Genomic DNA, 21,615 nt, shown 5'->3' with positions numbered 1-21,615 from the left:
AAGTAATGCAGCCTCACTTAATAAGATGTATTTGGACTGGTGGATGAACATGAATCAGGGGCAGCAGCTTTTTCTTCTCTGCCCATCACCACAGGTACTGAAGCATTTCTTCTGAAGCAGACTTGTGGAAACATCCCGCACAGCAAACTGAGCTGGCAGGATGGACTGATTTAATCTCAAAGCCATGATTAAGTTTTCATGACTAGAGGATCTTCTGGGCACAGCTGTCCAGGCTCGCAGCAGTGATTCAAGAAGATTTATGGGTAAAGTCATACGAACCCAAACATGGTCAAAGTCCACACAGAAAAAAAGACATAAGAGAGGACTGTATCACACAGTCCCACACACACGCATGCAGGCATTCACGTCAAAAGCTGACCATCACAACGACGGAATCTCAATCCACAGAGGACAGATTATAAAAATATCTAAATGCTCGTGCTCTCTTGGCTATTACGATAAGCTTTTAAAAACTCTGCTGAAATGATGATCCCTCTGAGCTCAGCAGCACTGATCTCTACACAACGTGGGGTTCTTGTATGTGCATGCATGTTTATGTGAGCACCTTATTAGTCACTTAGGATCGCCTTATGTATTTGCTGGTGTTTAATGTCTAACATACATTCACAATTAGGAAACCACAGAAAACAAAAATATTTGCCATATTAAGTGAATAATGCAGTAAACCTCAGCGTTAATCTACATTTACTGCGGACATCAGCACAGCAGTCTCACTGTGGTACCTTTGCATTCTGCAGCCAAACTGGACTTCCTGGCACACTTGAACTGTGTCCGGATGTCCCGATTGTTTTCATCTGACAGCAGTTTCTCCCTGCTGGTGTCAGAAATCTAAAATGCACAAGACAAAAAAGTGAGTGGGTGAGAAGAAAAACTAAATGTATCATATCATGTGCAGCTCTATCTGTGTGTTTTATTTAATAGTCAACAGAACAGTCACAAAATGTGAAGTTAAGAGCTAATTATACCACTTTGCCACTGTTTCACCTCCCCCTCCACTCCTTTTTGGCTTCAGTAGTTTCTTATCTGTGGAATTTCTTTGAGAGGACTATACTGATTAGGACCCTGCACAGCATGAAACCCCAGCCCAGAGCATCTGCCAATAAAAAGCATCAGCTAGGAGACAATTCATCTTGAAAGCCACTTGTTAATAAGAATAATAAAAAGACTTGCTTGTTGTATTGGACTTCAGTTTTGTACAGATTCTCATTAAAACTTTTACAAATCTTTTCTCTGTTGTGCATTCACAAAATTATAAAGTACTAACTAGAGAACTTTGGCACACCACCAAAGGATAATTGACAGCACAAAACTTACAATAATTGGAATTGGAAAGCGATGTAAACCCTCTGGGACTGTTTAATATTTACCAAACAACTATTATACAGTTGTATACTGTATTGCACACTGACCGTTGTGCACGGTCACCCGACCTTATTGTTTTTAGCATTGCATCACTATTATATTTTTTTTATGTCAGGAATCATGCACACTCACTTCATAAACTCTGCGTCCCAGTAGCTGTTGAGTCCTCCCTTGTATTTTTCCCAAAGTTTTCATTTTGCATCCTGAGACAGCGTGTTATCAATCCTTGTAAGTGCGCATGCTCGATATTTAGCTTTTTATTTATTTAATTAAAAGCTTCAGAGAAGCCTGTCCTCTGATGTCCAACAGAAAGAGAAAAGTGGACAATCTGTGCTTTGCTGTCCTTTCCTCCTCTGGGCAGATGAGGACAGCTGGTCAATTGCAGCGGGATCACTCCTCAGGCCATTCTGGATAAGATGGGGGTCAAACCATCCAGGCAGGTCCAGCCATGTCTTACAGATCCCCTGGGCTAATTTCAGTCTGCGACTTGTCCCTAAACTCAGCTCTAAATAGCTACAGAATAAGAAAGAACTTTATTGGCATTATTATCCTTTAAAGGTATTTCTATCAATATTCTTTCAATTTGTATCCACATGTACTTATTTCAGTCACTACACTTACTATTAAGAGTTCCTGCTCTTAAACAAGCCCTGGAGTGGAATTTAAATTCTCTTAGACCTCACTTTAGTGAACACAGGGGTGTTTTAAGGTTGTAAAATATATTTATAATAATATTTATGCAGGTTGGAGCTGCGGGAGATATCCCTATCCTGTGGTAATCTGAGGAATACCATCACTGCGGTCTCAGCTACAACTGCTTCTCTGTGAAGGGAACTTTGTTGCTTCTGTTTTTTTTTTTACTTTACTTTTTTTTACTATCTGTTCCATCTATTAAGAGCACATCAGTCACATCTGACGAGATCTGAGTGCCTGCCTTTGAGGTTCAACAATAAATTAGATTCCTTGGGTATAAGCAGCTTACAGTTGACATTTTATACAGTTACAATTGGATTAATAACCTATGGGATGGGATTACAAGATATCTGCATAGTTATTGTGCATTGTAAGTGAGATAAATTAATATATTATTATATTTGAAGGAAGTCAGAGTGTGAGTGCTGTTTTGATGCTTCCGGTAATGTAACAGTGGCAGATGTTTTCCAAAATAAAATTAAAAAAGAAAAATAGAAATAATGAGAAGTGAATGACATTTCAACAATCTTCCTTTCAATTCTCCAATAAAATAATACGTCTTGAAAAAGTACAGTGTAGTGTAATGCTTGTGTGAAAAGAGCAGGGCAGCAGGTAATCCTCTCTATAAATCTGTTGTAAGTGGGATGAGCTAAGCATAGGAGATGAACGCACGACGTCTACGTGAAGAATCTGTGAAGACTCCTCCTCTCAGTTTTATGTCATTGTGACAATATGTTGGATGGAAATGGGTAAGGTTCCTCTATTTAGAGGCCCAGGGAGGAAACTGACAGCTGCTGTGAAAACCCTGTAGGAGTGTTGGAAGAAATCATTCAGAAGAAGTCACAGAGGTGTGACACGCTCAGCTGACTACACTTTATGGTAAGGCTGTCTTCTTTATGTTCCAGTTAGTTAGTTAGTTTGCTCACAGTTTGTAAATGGTGCCTGGATGTATGTATGTATTAAGTACAAAAAGTTAAAATAGCAGTGTTGACTTGAGAAAGCAGTCAAAACATGCCAGGAGCAGGGCCACATGTGACCAAAGTTATTCTCAGAGGGTTGTTCCTCCTTTAGATGCTGATCCAGTTACTCAACACTGAGCTCACAACACCACACCTCCATGACACACAGGTACACACCATAATCTCTGACAAACCCATGTTACTCTGTGATTATGTGATCAGATTCTTCTAACATGGCAGGGCTGAAGCCTGGTTTACAGTTTGTTGATAACTTAATGAGGAAATTATTTTAACTCAGCATTATGTGCAATTATTTTGCTTTCCTAGGGGGAAAAATCATTTTCTTGTCTCTGGAGTGCATCACATGTTGCTATAGACAACATCCACTCACTTCTGCCTGACCAGATTCTGTTTTTGGATATTCTTAGAGATGTAACCAAAGGGACAGAGATATAAATTTCACCTGTTCTGCTGGAAGATGGCCACAGCAGCAGAGGACCCCCATCTGGGCTCAGGACCTGATGACGATGATGACGCGTCTTTATCGGGGAGCGAGTCTGACTCAGACAGCATCCTCTCTGATGACTCTGTGCTTCCAGACTACTTGCCAGAGATCAGAAATGGGAGCATAGAAAAAACACTGTATCAAGCATGCGCCCGCAACGATCCTGTCTCTCTGCAGAAAGTTCTGGAAAGAGGAGTCACAAAAGAAGAGGTGATGGAGCTGGACATCAATGGCTGGGTGAGAGTTTCATTCATAACCAAAGCTTTGGCGTGCTGTGAACCATTCTACAATATCACTGATCATGACTTTATGACCAACAGAATGGGCTGATGGTGGCCTGCTGCAAAGGTTTCATAGACATCGTTTATAGGCTTTACAACTGTCCCTTCATAGACATAAATCACCAGGACAATGAAGGCAACACTGCACTGATGATTGCATCACAAGCAGGTAGGTCAGTCATTAATAACAGGAGTACGGTAAAATGATAATACAGGGATACATTTATTTCAAGAGATGCATGCTTAAATATCAGCTTTAACCTGCTGCAGGAGTCATGTGAACTGGGCTTTTAACTTTCACACACTGCTGACCTGATCTCTGTGTTTTTACTACAGGTCATATCAACACAGTGATGTATCTCTTGAACTACTATCCGGGTATAGACACTGAAATAAAGGACTGTCGTGGGTTCACAGCCCTCATCAAAGCTGCTATGACTGGCCGCACGGATGTTGTGTCGGCCCTCGTTATGGCTGGTGAGTGAGAGCCTCGTACAGCAAAATATATATTTGATCCCTACACTACAATTTTTGGAGCCCTTTAAGAAGCTGCTTTAAAAGGACTCCAAACATTGTAGTGTAGCAAGCACTAGATCCTCTTTTGAAACCTATTAGCTGATTAACTCTTGCTCCTCTAAATGAACAGTTACAGCACCAGCGGTGAGAATAGCTAACCCCAGTTTATCTGTCCATATTTGAAGCCTCTGCTGGCAAGTGTATGGAGCTAGTGACGCGAGCGTGGTTTAAGGGATCATTCTGAGGACATTAGCACATCTTAACAGACACTCCTGTAATCTCTGACTCACTTACTATTACTAGTCCTGCTGGCGGGTCGTAGATTAGTAACCAGCTTATTCTTAGACGGCATGTTTCCTAACATGCCTGGTGGGATGTATTGACATAGCAAGCTGGAAATACAGCTCTTAAAATAAAAACACACAGGTTTAATTAATCATTAAAATTAGCAGCATTCAATTTACATGTTCCAGTTTCAGGGCTCTGGTTTTGTGTTCTAGAAGAGACTCATGTTAAATGTTTGTAATGTAAGTCCAAAGAGCTCAGAATGAGAAAAACTGTATGCATTTTAAATTTCTGACAATTAACCCATACTCTCCTGTTTTTGCTCCTCTGCTTTTAAGGGGCTGATGTACACACAGTGGACTCCACTAAAGGGAAATGTCCTGAGGAGTGGGCACTGAAAACAGGTCGCTTTGAGACACTGTGTCGTCTCCGTCGCCTTGCTACGCGTCCAAAAGCTGAACAGTTCTGTGACAGTTATGTTCCTGAATGGCCTGAACTCAAGGAAAGAGTAGCCAAAGCAAAAGCTCAGAAAAGTGCAGGGGAAAAAATTACTCAGAGGATCAAAAGCACTTTTTCGTTCAGATTTCCTCGTGATCCCCAGGACGACGGTGTCCTGGACCACATGGTCCGCATGACCACCAGTGTCCACAGCCCGCTAATTTCAACAGGATGTCGCCCACTCTGTCCAACGAGCCCTCCAGAGATGGGGAAGAGACGCCTGGCAGTGTCAGAGCTGGCAAAGAAACACCCACAAAAGGACCTGGAGGAAAGCTCAGTGTGCCACAGCATCGGTTCAGTGTCACACATCATCCCCAAAATCAACTCAGCTGAGTCCGTTGGTACAGCATGTTGTGCCAACCCTGAACGGCGAGCCAGCATCATCTCAATGGCCTCCACCAAAGTTTCTACATCCTTTATTCCCCGCAGTATGGCGAGACGGAACAGCGTGTTCCCCTCGGGCTGTATCCCCAATATCAGTATCAGCAGGCCCACAGATGCAACACCAAAGAAACAAAAGAAGAAGAAGATGGAGAGGGGCTTCCTAGAGCCACCAAAGTGGAGGTACAAGGAGGCCAAGGAAGTGAAGAAGGAGAAGAAGGCTGAGAAAAACAAGGACGGGAAAGAAAAGGAGAAAAAAAACAAAAAGGACAGCAAGAAGACCAAAAAATAAGATGCTTATCAAAGAGCTGCTTGGCTTGAGGAATTCTCTGTGTTGAGAACACTGTTTTTAAAAACAAAAGCTCAAAACCAAATGTCATGGAACTAAAAGGAGAGCTGCGAACACTCTCCATGAGAAGCTTCTAAAGGTTTATTCTTAGATTTTGTCTCAGAATAAAACAAGTATATTTTTCCACAGCACACACACACTGGTCAAAAGGATGATGATATATACAAAGCATGGAAGCCATGTTTACTCATTTATTCTCATTAGTGCTGAAACATTCATGGTGTCTACCTCAACACACAAACTTACAGATAGGCAGCTACAACTCCTGTTGGAGTCCAAATCCCTTGTGCAATGCAATATGTGAATATAGAGATTGTCAGGACCACCCACCCATCCATTTTCTTCTGGGCTTATCCAGGGTCAGGCTCCCTGTTCCCAACCACCTCCTCCAGCTCATCCAGAAGGATACAAAGGTGTTCCAACTCTGTCCCAGGAGTCTCCTCTCTAGGACATGCTTGGAACACTCCGCTGGGGAGGTGCTTAGGAGGCATTTTGGTTGCTTGTATTCATGACCTCTCCACCCACCAAAACTTCTGTCCATAGCTCACAGTAGCAACGTAGATTGATTAGTAAATCGAGAGTGTGCATCCTTGCAGAGTCTGCACTGATGCTGTTCCCCCTTTAATGAACAAAACTCTTCCACATAAGGCAGTAACTTGTCCCAAACCCAGGAAGGGCATTCCACCCTTTTCTGGATGAAAACATGACCACAGAATCAGAGAGGCTGATTCTCATCCCGGCCTCTTCACACTCAGCTAGAAACCACTGAGAGGTGGAAGTTTCAGCTCAATTAATCAAACAGGACCACATCAGCTGCAAAAGGCAGAGACATTATTCTGAGGTCTCCAAACCAGACCTGTTCCATCTCTTGGCTGTGCTGAGAAATTCTGTCCATAAAAAAGAATCAGTGAGAACAGGCAGTGCTGGCGAACCAAGCTTCTGCTTTTGCTTGTAGAGGGACTGAAACGCATGTGGCAACAGGCCCATTTCCACATACTCCCGGAGCACACTCCACATGATATCCCGTCACTCCTTTGCCACACATTCCTGTTGTGACATACAGCCCCAAGATGAAGGAACGATAATGTCAATCATCAGAATCAGAACCTGGTTATCCTGGTACCATGTGAATCCATGTTGTTTTTTCAGGCTGGGTTAGAACCCGACCACCAGGCACTTGCCTACAGGAGGGAAGAGTTTTCCTTTCCTGTGCAGTGAAAACTGGGATCTTACTTGTATCAAATCACTTTTTAGTCTAGTCCATCATCTAGGACCCATTTGCCTTGGGAGACCATATCAGGGGCTTCTGCCCATCCGACAACAAAGCTCCTAGAATCCTGCAGACATACAAAATTTTCCACCAGGATAGGGTGGCAATTCACAGACTGAGATTGTCAGAACATATCTATTTGTTATATTATATTGATTTATTGTAAGTTATTTTGTTTAATGGAAAGGCACAATCACTGCAGTGTACAATGTGTGAGCATCTGTATAAAACTCTAGCTTTACTGACATTTTCTGATATTGCCAATAATGTATTTATAAGGTATATTCTGTTTATTAACTCTATGAGTGCATGGATTAAAATTTCTTAAAACTGTAAATAAATATAGGACAGTGAAACATTATTGCATGTTGTTGTGCTTTGAAGCCAAACAAATTTCTCAGTAACTCGTGAAGACAATAGATAGATAGATAGATAGATAGATAGATAGATAGATAGATAGATAGATAGATAGATACTCACTTCTTCCCTGTGGGTCTGCTGCTGCCTGCTGGTGGAGTATGTAGGTTATCTGTAGCCTATGTGCTGCTCATTGACAGCCTGGTTAGCTGTGTTCATCACGCCTCACGCCACATCTATGGTTAGCTAACATAAGCACGTTGATGCGATGAACTGGGCATGTTTTGGTCATGGCTGACCTACGGATGTGCTTGGCCGTCGTGGTTCTTCAGACTGTGCTGTACAGAAGCTGCAAAGGTGAGAAACTTGCTGTTTGTTTTGTTCCCGTGAAGCTCGTCGGGGAGTGCAGTAGATGCTAGCTAGCGCTGAATTACCAAACAAACAGACGAGCAGGCAGAAAACCACACCAGCCGTCAATAAGTAGTATTCATAACAATTAAGTCTTCGTTGTGAGTAATTAAAGGCATCTCATCACAGTGTTACTGCCAGCGTTAGTTACGTCTGTCTAAACTTAATGTTATAACGTGCGTTTAGGAAGCATCGACTAATACCACACTGTAAACACTAGCTAACTCAGGGTTAGCTAGACAGCTGACAGGTAAAGAGAGAGAGAGAGATCACAATGAATATTTAAAATAATACAGCCTAATAAACTGGATTACATGGATAACATTATTATTATTTTATTACCGATGCCTATACTATTTTTTCAGTTAATAGTCTTTAGTATTTTTTTTAGTTAATAGTTTCATAGTTTCTTATCATTTTAACTGTAAGTAATTGCACCAGGAAGAGAGAGACAGTATAACTTGTTTACTTCTGTATAACAACAGAGCCTTTGTATCCTTCTGACATTAGGTTGTACATAATGTTCATTAATAATGCTGGCATAATATAATAATTATAATTATAATAGTTACTACAGTACAGGCGGTATTAGCAGGTTTAGATGATACACATGTGGAAGTCTTTCTTCTGTCTTTGCAACATGTGGAATATTGCTGGTGGTAACACAGTGTAAGTTCAGTATTGTGCTCATATAATATTATATGAAACATAAAATTGTTGCATGGGTTGTAAAGTGGTATGAAGTGTTGTGCACTGACAAGAAAACATTCTTACAGTATGATAACCGCTTTGGATTTTTAACCGCCGTGGTCACTATCTTGGTTGTATTTCCTCATTTTTAAGGTTTCCACCCATAATCAGAGTTCTGCAGATTAAAGCTGAAATATTTATAGGCATGGAACGTCTGACTTATTTCATGTTTAGTCAGATTTTGTCTTCCTCTTCCCCCTCTTGTGGTTACTCCTATCTGAACACCACATCTTCCATGTAGGTGTGTGTCAGTACTGCAGAAGATGTTGTAACTCATTAACTCTATATTTCCCCTTCCTCTGCCGCATGTGTCAAGCACTCAGTCATTTTTTTACTGAGAATCAACTGGAGGCTTTTTAATATTACTAGAGTGTCACATCACATGTTTGTTTTAACAACATTACTTAACAGAGGAAGTCTCTGTCTCTTGTTAGGCTAATGACACTCATTATTCTGTCCACCCTCACATACACTCATCCCCCAAAAGCCACTGAACACACCCCTCTGTGCCTTGTACGCCTCCTCTACTTGCTAAACTTTCCAGTATCTCCTGCATCTCTCTAGATGTTGTTCATCATTGCAAAACATTACTCATTTGTTGATATCTCTAATACTCAATATTTAGTTATGTTGTATAATTTTCTATCTATCCTTGACACTTAGCAGCCTCAGACATGTCAGATCCACACCAGTTTTAGAGATAATATTATATAGTATAAGTGCTCCTTTATTACCATTTTATAGTGATTTCCAAGCAGCCAATTTTTCAGTTATCAGTTTTTTCTTGCTTGAAGACATTTTTATTGTTTTTTGCAAACATTTTCACCACCACCCACTGTCCATTATAATTATGCCTGGCACTGAAATAGAATATCTGGAGAAGATCTGGGGTTATCATATTCAGATACAATCACTGGTCACTTGTTTAAAAAACTTGCATAGATCTAGAATCTACATGTAAATATTTGTTTAATGCACTGCTCAAAAAATAAAGGGAACACTTAAACAACACGATGTAGCTCCAAGTCAGTCACACTTCTGTTACATCAGCCTGTCCAGTTAGGCAGCAACACTGATTGTGGATCAATTTCAGCTGCTGTTGTGCAAATGGAACAGACAACAGGTGGAATGAGAGGCAGTTATCAAGACAACCCCTGCTGCCTGCAACATCCTCCAGCATGACCGGTTTGGCGGTGGATCAGTGATGGTGTGGGGAGGCATTTCTTTGGAGCACCGCACAGCCCTCCATGTGCTAGCCAGAGGTACCCTGACTGCCATTAGGTACCGGATGAGACCCTCAGAACTATTGTGAGACCCTATGCTGGTGCAGTGCTTTGATGCTATAGATTGGCCTGCCTGTTCCCCAGACCTCAGTCCAATCCAGCACATCTGGGACATCATGTCTTCTTACATCCACCAACGCCACGTTGCACCACAGACGGTCCAGGAGTTGACTGATGCTTTAATCCAGGTCTGGGAGGAGATCCCTCAGGACAACATCCACCGCCTCATCAGAAGCATCCCCAGGAGTTGTAGGGAGGTCATACAGGCACGTGGAGGCCACACACACTACTGAGCCTCATTCTGACTTGTCTTGAGGAATTTCCACTCAAGTTGGATCAGCTTGTAATGTGATTCTCCACTTTTATTTTGAGTATGGTTCCAAATCCAGACCTCTATGGGTTACATTTTACATTGATCATCATTATTTTAGTTTTCCCTTTATTTTTTTGAGCAGTGTATATTTTAGTTTTTTTGCTCCCTCTGATGTCTCTTGTCTCTGCAGCTCTGTGGTGTAACTGCACCACTGCTCAGTGTCAGAAGACTGGCTTCCAGTGTGAGACTGATGGGGCCTGCAGAGTTTCCGCCCTCCTTGACAACGGCCAAGAACAACACATCCGTACCTGCATCACACGGGACAGCCTGGTACCCCCTGGGCAACCTTTTTACTGCCTCAGCACAGAGGGCTTTTTCAACATCCGCTGCTGCTACACTGACTACTGCAATGGCATTGACCTCAAGATACCATCTGGTAAGAACTAGTTTGACCTTTTTTATTATTATAGGCAGGTGTATATGTATCAAATAACTTAGAGCAAATATGCTGCTTTTTGGTGTAAATAGTGGAAAGAATAAGCAGCATTTGTATTGTATTAGTATTAATGTAATGTAACACTTCTTGTTGCTGGTTTTACAGTAAAAGCCTTTCAGTGCATTAACCTACATTATTTCCAGTGGAAATAATGTAGGTTAATGCAAGAGTTAAATGATGCCTCTCTAACTGGTCTCTGCATTATGGTAATAGAATCAGCTGTATGATGTCTTTCCAGTGACTGCTCCTACAGAACCAGGGACCGGCACATGGGGGCTGGTGGAACTAGTCGCTGTGATTGCAGGGCCTCTCTTCTTGTTGTGCCTGCTGCTGTTGCTGGGAATATTCCTGTATTATTATCACCGGAGGGCCTACAACCACCGGCAAAGGCTGCAGGTGGAGGATCCATCCTGTGACAACCTCTATCTGGCCAAAGACAGGAGCCTGCAGGACCTTATATACAATCTATCCACATCTGGTTCAGGCTCCGGTAAGTGCAAAGTGATAATATGGTGTTATAGATTATCATTGTCATTTAAAAAAAAACGTATACATAACATTTGATCACTGTTCTCATTTTTCTTCTGTGCAGGTCTGCCTCTGTTTGTTCAGCGGACTGTGGCCAGGACAATCGTCCTTCAGGAGATCATTGGTAAAGGACGTTTTGGAGAGGTGTGGCGAGGACGCTGGAGAGGTGGGGACGTTGCAGTGAAGATTTTCTCATCCAGAGAAGAGCGCTCCTGGTTCCGTGAGGCTGAAATCTATCAGACCATCATGCTCCGCCATGAAAACATCCTGGGTTTTATAGCTGCTGACAACAAAGGTGCAAACTTCCAGTCAAAGAACAGATGAATTTATTATCTGCTTTACTGGAGAAGTGAATGTTTAATTTTGTTTTAAATCTTATTATGTATGTCTTTTAGACAATGGCACATGGACTCAGCTGTGGCTGGTGTCAGATTACCATGAATATGGCTCCCTGTTTGACTACCTGAACCGCTACCCTGTCACTACTGAGGGGATGATTAAACTGGCTCTGTCAGCAGCAAACGGTCTTGCACACCTGCACATGGAGATTCTTGGAACACAAGGTACACTTTGTGTAGCTGTACAGTGATGTCTGTTTGTATTTGTGTGTCCTGGTTATCATCATTGTAATCAATGATTTTGTACACAGAAGACAAAAAAGCTACTATACACCACTATGCTAAGCTTGCTAAGCTCTGCTGTGCTAACTAAAATGAACCAAAGTAAGCATACTTTTTTTAACATGAACCTTTTTATGGCAGAACAAATTCAGAATTGGTCCAACACCTTCTTTATAGTACAGCACAGTTCTCCATATCACATTCAACCATTTAGTTCAGTTCTGTGGAGTGCCAGGCTTTGTGAATGCTATAAATGATTTATTGTTAGCTGCAACAGCTGTCACAGGAGAAAGCCTGAACAACTGCAGATGATGCATTACAAAGCATACTCTTTGCCCACCAAAATGTAGTGTGCAGCTTGTTGCTGTGCAGTAAATTTTTGGTTAAGATAATAGAAGCATTCTTAAACACACAACAGCCTTCATGTGGCTCTGGGATGCAGAGACGCAGTTTCTGTTTACATTCTTAGAATAATATCAACACATCATTATCATTTACACTTCTGGTGGTATTTTCTTTTTGAAACCCTTTTCTTGCTGCACCTCCTCTACCCAGGGACTGAAACAATGCATCTAATTTTGCCAACCAGAGTTTTGCATTTGTCATAAGCTTGATGTAAATGGATTGAGTCATCTACCAGGATATTTCACAATAGAATCTGATTAAATGTTAGTCATAACTGGGCAGCTAACAAAAATGCTTTGTAATATATTCTACCAATAAACAAGAAAAAATACATAGAAAATGTTATTTGTTGCTGAAGGACTTTGCTAATTAAAAGGAAATAAAGAAATCCTGTTCATCCATATTTATCTGTCTTGACAGGAAAGCCCGGCATCGCCCACAGAGACCTCAAGTCCAAGAACATCTTGGTGAAGAAGAACTGCACTTGTGCCATTGCTGACCTGGGCTTGGCTGTTCGACATGACTCGGCCACAGACACCATTGACATCGCCCCCAATCAGAGAGTGGGCACCAAGAGGTCTCTTCAACATGCACACTTTCTAACCTTCTCACTGACAACAGTGACATCTTTCCCAGAATATCTTTATTCCTGTGACATGGCCACAAACCAGGATTGTTTGTGTGTCTCCCAGGTACATGGCTCCAGAGGTCCTGGATGAGACTATCAACATGAGACACTTTGAATCTTTCAAATGTGCAGATATCTACGCTCTGGGGCTGGTCTACTGGGAGACTGCACGCCGCTGTAACAGTGGAGGTCCATCTCTTTTTGTTTTCTCTCTGGTTACTCGACCTGTGTTGTTTGGTTTTCTTTCCTCACTGAGATGACAGCTCTAATCTGACTTCACCTCTGTTCTGTGATATCAGGTATCCATGAGGAGTACCAGCTGCCCTATTATGACCTGGTACCCTCTGACCCGTCCATAGAGGACATGAGAAAGGTGGTTTGTGACCAAAAGCTACGGCCCAGTATTCCAAATTGGTGGCAAAGCTATGAGGTAAAAAGGGATTTAAACTGAAACCTGCACTTCCATTAAGTTTGTTGTTTATTTTTCACACAATATATAACAATATAGGCCTTGTAGTTTAAATTTTGTAATCATAACATTTGTCATGTTAATCACTGAGCTATAGGAATTAGGTACCTAGTGCAAAATGTTAAAACAGGTCAGCTGTCAGTGTTTTTCAATGTTTAAATGAGGATCTTAAAAATGTAGATGTTTCTTTGCCTATTAGAGTACCCAGGTCTCAGTTAAGAGTTAAAGGTAGGGTAGGAGATTTTGAAAACTCAGTGAGAGTCAGCCAGATTTTGAAAGTAAACACACGGCCCTTTCTCTCGGAGTTCACCCCAAAGCCACGCCTCCCAACCAGTCTGTGACTTCGGCCATCATGCACGTACCTCTCTGGTGCGCACAGAGCAGGAAGAGAGTGACAACCAGCCAATACTCCGTGCAGGGGCACCTCATAGGATTGGCTGATGTTTTTAGCATTTTATAGCTTCCACAGATGATTAATATTCTTCGTTTTAAAGCGAAACTGCCGAACTTAATTGGTTACTATTGGATTGTAAAGAGAAGTTACACTAATTTAACAAAAAGTGCATCAGAATGAAATTTCCTACCCTACCTTTAAGAAAATAAAAAAAAACAAAACAAGGCTGTTTTTCTGGTTTGTATTAATATTTTTAGCTGACCGATTAGAATAATGTAACTTTAATCCATTTAAAATGATGAGTGCTAGAACTCAATTTATATCATCACTTTGCTGCATTGTAACCCTTCGTTTTTTCCTCCTGTTGTTTAGGCCTTGCGGGTCATGGGTAAAATCATGAGGGAGTGCTGGTATCCTAATGGAGCTGCCCGCTTGACAGCCCTGCGCATCAAAAAGACCCTGTCTCAGCTCAGCGTTCAGGAGGACATTAAAATGTGAGCTATGTGTGAGTCAGCAGAGCACTGAGCAGGCCCGCCACTAAACAATCAGGACTCTGAGAGTCAAGCGCAGGGCCTTCTACAGAGAAAGTACGATAGACCCGGTAAAATATTCCTCCACCAATACTCCTGCCAGTTTTGAGATCACTTGATTTCTTATGAACCCTACCTCGCTTACCCAGCCAAAATACCACAAACACATTTCCTGTCCTCAGCGCCTCCTGCCCTACCTGAACCTTTTTGTTACTCGCTACACTCTTAACAGATTTTTTTGTGTACTTGTATACAATCAGTAACATGACATATTAGTGAGACTCACTTACTGTGAGACTATGGTTTGTTTACTGCTGTTATTTTAATGAGTAGGTCTAACATGTGTCTGTGTCTGTGGAGGCTCTCGGCCAGGCCTACATCACAACCTGCTCAGACATCCTTCAGGGAAAATAATTCATTTAGTTCTGAAGCAGCACAGTCAGTTAATTTCTACACAGTAGAGCATGTACACAGCAATGGGGACTCTTTTGTATTCAGCCCTTCGACTTTCAACAAGGTGTTGCCAGATATGTTTTCTTGCTTGAAGTCTTTCCCATAAGCTGTTTCAAACCTCATTTTTTAAGCTCACTAATCATGTCTGTTCTGAACCTGCTCAAGAAAACAGACTTTAGGAATTATTTAAAAAAATTACCCTTCACCATGTCCGAGGGTTAGCTGAAAGAGCTACAGCTCAAGTGTGTCTCCTCATTGGTCAGGATAACGTTCACACATTCCTACTGCATATGAGCTTTTTAAAGGTGATATTAAATAATTATTGATTTAGATTAAGATAGATGGTTGAACTTTCATTCTGGCTTTTTGGTTACCTGACTCACCCAGCTTACACTGACCCTCTCCTGTATTCCACTATTACTGCCAAGCAGTAATGTTTTATTCACCACGCAATACCTCCTTTATGTGGTACTGTTTGTATTCATCAGCCTAACATGATCAGAAAACTCAGATCACTGTCTGGATTTTTTTTTTTTACATTTTCAGGAATTATGTGCACTTTTGTCTTGTATGTATGCAAATCCTGCTGGTACTGTTTGTGTTATATAGTTGTTAATGTGTTATTTAAGTGTGTACGCTGTGAGTTGTGCCTGAAAGGCCCCATGTGCACTACTACTGACCTCAGAGCATTAAATACCAAACTATTCTCAAGAGTCCTCTCTGGCCAAGGCCTCCAGTGTTTAAGATCATGCCACTGAAAATGAGAATGTTTACATAAATCATGTCAGTCAGCTGCAGTATGTTTTACCTGACTGTAGAAAATCTGCCCTTTTCTTTGAAATACTGAAACTGAATACTACTGAAATGTCTCAGTGCTGTTTTGCCTTCTACACATAATAGCAGTGTGTTTGAGAGAGTGGAGACGCTGCACTGGATGCTGTTCTTTGTTGGCTGGAAAGACTGAATGTGAATTCTATATTTTCACACTAAAGGGTTTGCCTTACAATGTACACGTATGTAGTACAATAAAGGTTTTTAAATGCTTTTCTTTCGGTATCCTTTGACAAATAGTTGGTTGTGGGTCAAATAACTTACTCCATTATAGGTTAAGAAAGTCTTAGTCCAGTTTGAATATGTAAAATCCCTTCAATCATGTATCCTCTTATAACAGTAATAAAAACTAAAAACATGTTTCTTATGTGGTGTCTTTGTTTTAACTGCCATCCACAACCGTGTATTTAGATGTATTATTGTTAATGTGGGATTTCTAATATACTTAGTGCTGATTGAGCCAATCAGTTAACTGGAGGTTTTTGGAGCCCAGCAACCAAGCTGGAAACATCTGTAGCTACAGAGATGGGAGGTGACAGCAGGTGGGAGGACGGAGAAGCCTCTAGAGGAAACAATCTACAAAGTCGAAAAATATTTCAGATACTCCAGCAAAAAGGAGAAAAACAAAAGGGCCTTGTTCAGGACAAAAATACTGAGGCATTTATCCCTTAAGGAAAAAGGACAAAGGCATCAGCTAACAGTGAAATTACTCTATCATAAAGTGGAGGAAAATAAGTTCTGCACTATAACTTTAAAGCATTAGTACAGAATGATCACATCACTACTTGTATGTATAATTATTAATATTTAATTGTGTCCAGTAAACACAGCATGGCAGCTTAAGAGCCTACATGTTCCTCAGGAGTTGGTGAAGAACAAAACTGCACTAAAAGGCCAGACAGCATCAGAACTCATGATTTCCTTAAATGTGCCAGCCATCAGTCAGAACATTTCAGTGTCAGCTTAGCTTGTCTCATAGATTTTCTCTAAAAGGTGTCTTAGTGCTTGCTATGAAATTTCAGGCTTTGGGTTCTGTACATACCATTGAGATCATTTTGATCAGCCTTGCAGCTATACAAATGGTACTAAAATGAATTAATGATATTAAAAGCAAACTTTATTGCTCATCCTTATTATGATAAATTATAAACTGGGTGCAGATTAGTACAAAAACTGCATTTACATACAGCACAGTCCATTAAATTTAGATCTAAACATTAAGTAAGACATGTTCCTCGCTTAGAAAATGGAAGGGAAATGCTGGTGTTCAGTGATTTTGATAAAGTCCCATATACACAGAAGCACTGTAAATAAATCACTGAGTGTAACTTAGATCCACATACCACACTACACACATAGAAACCTGAAAATCTATAACAGACATTTGGTATATATGACCATTGCTTTCAAACAGTGAGATTTTGCAGTTCTGCAGTGATAACCAAATCCCTTTAACACATATAATGCCAAAACCCAGAGTATGGGTAAGATGAATATATATTACACATGTAGCTCTACATGATAACACACAAAACAGCAAAACATAAAAACCCATAAGTATTCAGAGGTGGGCACAGCACAACCATTACTCGTCCACGACAGCAGATTTATCAGTGCTGGTTTAAACTTCACCGACAGGTTATGGTGGAAGCTTAAACTGCTCTTCCAGATCTGCTACTTTACAGAGTGATCTCTGATTCCTGGAATTCTTTGCAAACTGCTGACTAGAGAAATGGGTAGGTGAAGTCATTTTCAAATTTAACTGACCTTGAATACTGAACATCTCAGATGTCTTTAGCGTTGCTTAAATTGTAAATTCAGCTAAATAATTGTATGATTGTATGTGCAAGGGTTATAACATGCACACAGAGATAAACATTCAAGTTACAACTCCGTAGAATTATGGTTGCTTATAAACATAAACAGTTCAGTCCACCACATGCATTAAAATAATCAAGGTAAATGAATTAAAGTTCAGTCACTTTGAAGCAAGAAGAATTTAAGTTGGCCAATATCAGTCGACTTATGTGTACATAGAACAAAGCTCAGGAAATCTCTACTGTCACGATCACAGTATGTTTAGAGGTCCCATCATACAGGTTAGATGTGCTGCCAACAACAGGCTCCTTTAGGATGGAACTGCTTATTTTATTGGGGATTTAAGGAATCACTTGTGTCTGTCCCCTTATAGCACTGCAGCCCCAGGGGGAATATGAAGCAGGATAGTTCTGATTGGCTACAGCTCCTCTTCAGAGGTACCTTGTGCTTTTTCTTTGTTCACAGGTGAATCATTTGGCTGAATTTACAGAATGTACAGTACACCCAGTATATTTTTGCAGGGAGACATATTAATGTGTGAATGTGACAGAAGGTGGATGATACTTATATGGTGTTTACATTTCCCCTTGTGTCTGTTCTTTCTCCTTCAGCACTGGTTTCATCTTAAAAACCTGCAGCCTTTCCATGTTTGAATAACTTCCTCAAGCTGTGCCTGTGGGCAGAGAAATCAAATAGGTTTAGGAATACATACATATGATTAGTTCTGCACTATAAAAAACATGCAAACATTTGACATCTGCACAGCTGTATTTACCCTCTTCTCCATCAGTAAGTACTAGGGCCTGAAGGATATCTGAAAGGGAGACGATTCCCTTCACAACATCCTGCTCGTCCACCACCACCAACCTGTGAACCTGCAGAACACGGAAAGACCATTAACATCATATTATTACCCTGGCCACACAAGCGCACAGCAGTCTAGACAGAAAAAAAATAATGTTTGGAGTTGTTTCACTTTTCAATGACAGATGAGCACTGGCTGACATCACCATCCCAGCAGGCTCTTAGATATTGATAGTGTGACAAAAGAAAAAAGTACCGTCTTTTGTCTATGTGTGCACATTACATGCTAATGACGCCTCACCTCAGCCTCCACCAGTCTGTTAATAATGGCCTCCAGGGTCTCGTGCCTGTGGCAAGTCAGCACTCCTTCAAAGTACTGAGAACGGTGCTGCAAGGCTTTGGTCACTGTAATATCCAGGTTGTTATAAGTCTTTTCTGCTGCCAGGTTCTGTACAAACACATGCCCTCCTTCAGTTAACGGAACAAGGCAATACAGAACCATACTGTGAAGATTAGAGATAACTTACTATGACATCAAATTTTGAGTATATGTCCACCACTCGACCTGCAAGAAGGAGACAGCATATAAGAGCATAAAGTTCTCTGTCCATTATTAAAATAAATCACATTTCAAACAGCCCTCATACCTTTGTCATCCAGAACAGGGAGCGCAGAAACTCGCTGCTCAACAAAGATACCCAGTGCTGTGTATAGAGGTGTGTCTTTGCGGACCACTGCTATGTTCTGGAATGTCCCAATGTTCAGTTCCTCCAAGGTTTGCCTCAAAAACGACGGCTTCGGCATTTCAGATATCTGAAAATAAAAACAAGAGGTTGCACACAGATGATACCAACTGTAGGAGAATGTGAGTCAGTCCTTTTTCAGTACTACAATCAGATTTTAAACTGGCAGATGATTGTATTCACTGCTGCAACCGTAAGGAGAGAATCCCAGCAGGACTTACAAAAAGCTTCAGGAACTTGAGAATCCTCTTGTGCGTGAGAATATAGAGTGTGTTCCCTGTTAGCGGGTCAATTACAGGCAATCTGTGGATCTTGTTCTTCAGCAGAGATGATACTGCATCATACAAACTGTCAAACAGAGAAGGTAAGAGAGACACAACATCTAGTAAAAATAAAATCCAATAAACACATTATTACTAGTGCTAAATATGAAGTGTCACCACCAAATGTGAGTGCACAGTAAAAATGCAGCAAGATTATGCTGCAGTTAAAACTCAAGGAGATGCAAGCATACAGAACTACCTGAACATCAAAGAGTAACACTTGTACGTTCTGCTGCTACTCACCTGGCATTGGGAGATATGCTAACCAAGGGCTTGAAAGAATCTTGAAGGTACACCTCTATTGGAAACAAGGACAGGTATATTGTTTATCTTGACGATTACAGCCTATTAAATAACAACATGCATCTGTTAGACATACTCACCTCTCCATGTTTCAATTTTGTGTTCTTCCAACTCATATATCTGAACCTGGAAGGTCACAGCAAGAGAACAAGTTGTGGAACAAATACTGAAATCAAATTAAAGTATTGATACAAAGCAGAAAAGAGAAATAGCAGCTTTAAATCAGTAACAGATTAATGTATGACAAAATAATACTGTAGTTAAAATTTCAAGGGACTCTCAATGACTAAAAAAACATCTTACCAATGGGGATTTGTAATAGCGGTGGAGAATGTTAATGAAGTCTGTGATGGTCAGCATACCTGCAGAACAGAAGGAGCATTAGATCAGTCATTTTTTTATTTCACTTATTAGCACTGAAACAGAGCCCAAATAAAATAGCCTTACCAACAAAGCACTGCTTCTTACTGTCCCACAGAGGTGCTGCTCTCACCCCGTTAGACACAAGAGCAAAAAAGGCCTTCTTCACCTGCAATCATACAAACGACTCAGTCTGTCAGTTGATGATAAATGTAGTTTATACATACATTTGAAACATTAGTTTTACCTGAAGTGAAGTATCAAAAACAACTAATTTGGAGCTGGTTGGTACAAGGTCATAACAGCGGTGGGATTTCATGAACCTGGTATACACATTGTGCTCTGGATCTAAAGAGATAGGAGAGAAAACTGCTGATGACACTGTTTTTGGACATCACCACCTGTCAGTGCGGTCCTGTGAAGTTCCTTACCTTCTATAACTGGGTCTTTTTTGCCTTCAAGATCTTCGATTGTGGCTGGAATCTAAAAGAAGAGATGCGATCATTTAGAAGCCTAACAAGTAGAGCAATGTGAGGGTTTAGATAGAGTTTAGGGATTAGTATGGTTAATAACTTATCAGGTAAGCATGCAAAGTGTGTGAGGAACCTGAAAATACCATGAGAAGAGTGTGCTGTCTGATTTGTCAAGGCTTCACTAACAAGGGAGCAGCTGCTTATTAAACCATACAGTCATGTATGACACAAAAATGCTCATGCTGCTGCTGACAGTTTTTTATCAATTACACTGCAGTGAGCTAGCTAGTTAATCATCAAACTCTGTTTGTTATGACAACTTAAGCAACAACTGTCACAAAAAGAGTTGACGCAGGCATTGCTTAGTAGATGGTAACCCAGAATGTCAAGCTGGCGGTGTGTTGCCGCAGCTGACCCTGAAGCGCTACTTGAATACAAACACTGTAGAAAAAAAGCAACGTTAGCGAAGCCTACCAGCTAGCGTCACAATCTGTTGACATTACGAGCCAGTCGAGGTGACTTTTCGGCTCAGGCTTATCACGTCAGTAACACTGGTAGGACATTATGTAGTATATTGTCATGTTTTAAGTTTGTGTCTCCCTAAATATCGACGCTAAAAATACAACTATAATGTTTATTTCATAAGAAGTTAACTAATCTTACTAACAATCGGGTTAGCCCCACAACTACTCTTTAAAGAATTAGCTCGTAGCTAGCTGCTACCGCTAGCATGCTTGCAAAAGTCAAGCTAGTTGATATATTTATTGGAATTACAGGCTTTTTAGAAAGCTGTCGACTGTATTTATAACAGGATAACTAACTTACACACTCCATGTCCCATTCGCTGTGTTGCCTTCCGGTAGCCGGGTTAGCGTGAAACTGGCAAGACCCGCACAAGTCTTCCGCTCCTCGAAGAAGAGCAACATGAATGTGTGCACAGCCTCTACCGTAATATACGTAGTATTACCGCACTACACGGATCAGCTCATGTCACAGGTTTCCACCGTGTGATGACGACGCGTTCTATCCGCACATTCATCATTACACCATGCAAATACACTGTGCATTTAAATATATAAATATAAGATATATTCCCTGGGCTCATCTCTTCATTTTTCTTGGCTGTAACTGTGGGAGACTACAAACAACATATTAGCAAGAAGTGGAAGGAAAAAAAGATTATTGATAAAATAATTGTACAAGTAA

At 40.9% G+C, this 21,615-nt stretch overlaps 3 protein-coding genes across 4 annotated transcripts; 2 read left to right on the top strand and 1 right to left on the bottom strand.

Annotated features, from left to right (window-relative positions):
- The first annotated feature begins 2,853 nt into the window (after window positions 1–2,853).
- Window positions 2,854–7,292, top strand: ankrd33ab (ankyrin repeat domain 33Ab). Of its 2 annotated transcripts, XM_028406555.1 has the most exons (5): window positions 2,854–2,955; window positions 3,464–3,777; window positions 3,861–3,990; window positions 4,158–4,298; window positions 4,961–7,292. In XM_028406555.1, exons 2-5 carry the CDS (start codon window positions 3,514–3,516, stop codon window positions 5,791–5,793), a joined length of 1,368 nt encoding a protein of 455 aa, XP_028262356.1. In that variant the 5' UTR covers window positions 2,854–2,955; window positions 3,464–3,513; the 3' UTR covers window positions 5,794–7,292. The 2 variants fall into 2 exon arrangements, with proteins under 2 accessions (XP_028262356.1, XP_028262357.1); XM_028406556.1 differs by lacking the exon at window positions 2,854–2,955 and having other exon boundaries at window positions 3,417–3,777.
- A 355-nt stretch (window positions 7,293–7,647) lies between these two features.
- LOC114436220 (activin receptor type-1B-like) lies at window positions 7,648–15,893 on the top strand. Its single transcript, XM_028406381.1, has 9 exons — window positions 7,648–7,834; window positions 10,422–10,667; window positions 10,966–11,217; window positions 11,320–11,550; window positions 11,651–11,818; window positions 12,701–12,857; window positions 12,973–13,097; window positions 13,208–13,338; window positions 14,144–15,893. The coding sequence occupies exons 1-9, from the start codon at window positions 7,768–7,770 to the stop codon at window positions 14,267–14,269; spliced, it is 1,503 nt and encodes a 500-aa protein (XP_028262182.1). The 5' UTR covers window positions 7,648–7,767; the 3' UTR covers window positions 14,270–15,893.
- Window positions 15,894–16,680: 787 nt separating this feature from the next.
- On the bottom strand, window positions 16,681–21,356 carry prkag1 (protein kinase, AMP-activated, gamma 1 non-catalytic subunit). Its single transcript, XM_028404961.1, has 13 exons — window positions 21,235–21,356; window positions 20,368–20,419; window positions 20,184–20,284; window positions 20,024–20,105; window positions 19,880–19,938; window positions 19,657–19,702; window positions 19,517–19,571; window positions 19,172–19,298; window positions 18,855–19,020; window positions 18,735–18,772; window positions 18,509–18,655; window positions 18,179–18,278; window positions 16,681–18,076 (listed from the first exon to the last, which is right to left on the bottom strand). The coding sequence occupies exons 1-13, from the start codon at window positions 21,241–21,243 to the stop codon at window positions 18,066–18,068; spliced, it is 993 nt and encodes a 330-aa protein (XP_028260762.1). The 5' UTR covers window positions 21,244–21,356; the 3' UTR covers window positions 16,681–18,065.
- Between the last annotated feature and the right edge of the window lie 259 nt (window positions 21,357–21,615).

Source organism: Parambassis ranga, chromosome 5, assembly GCF_900634625.1.
Source record: "Parambassis ranga chromosome 5, fParRan2.1, whole genome shotgun sequence".
NCBI classification, from domain to species: Eukaryota; Metazoa; Chordata; class Actinopteri; family Ambassidae; genus Parambassis; species Parambassis ranga.
This window is presented reverse-complemented; position numbering and strand designations above follow the sequence as displayed.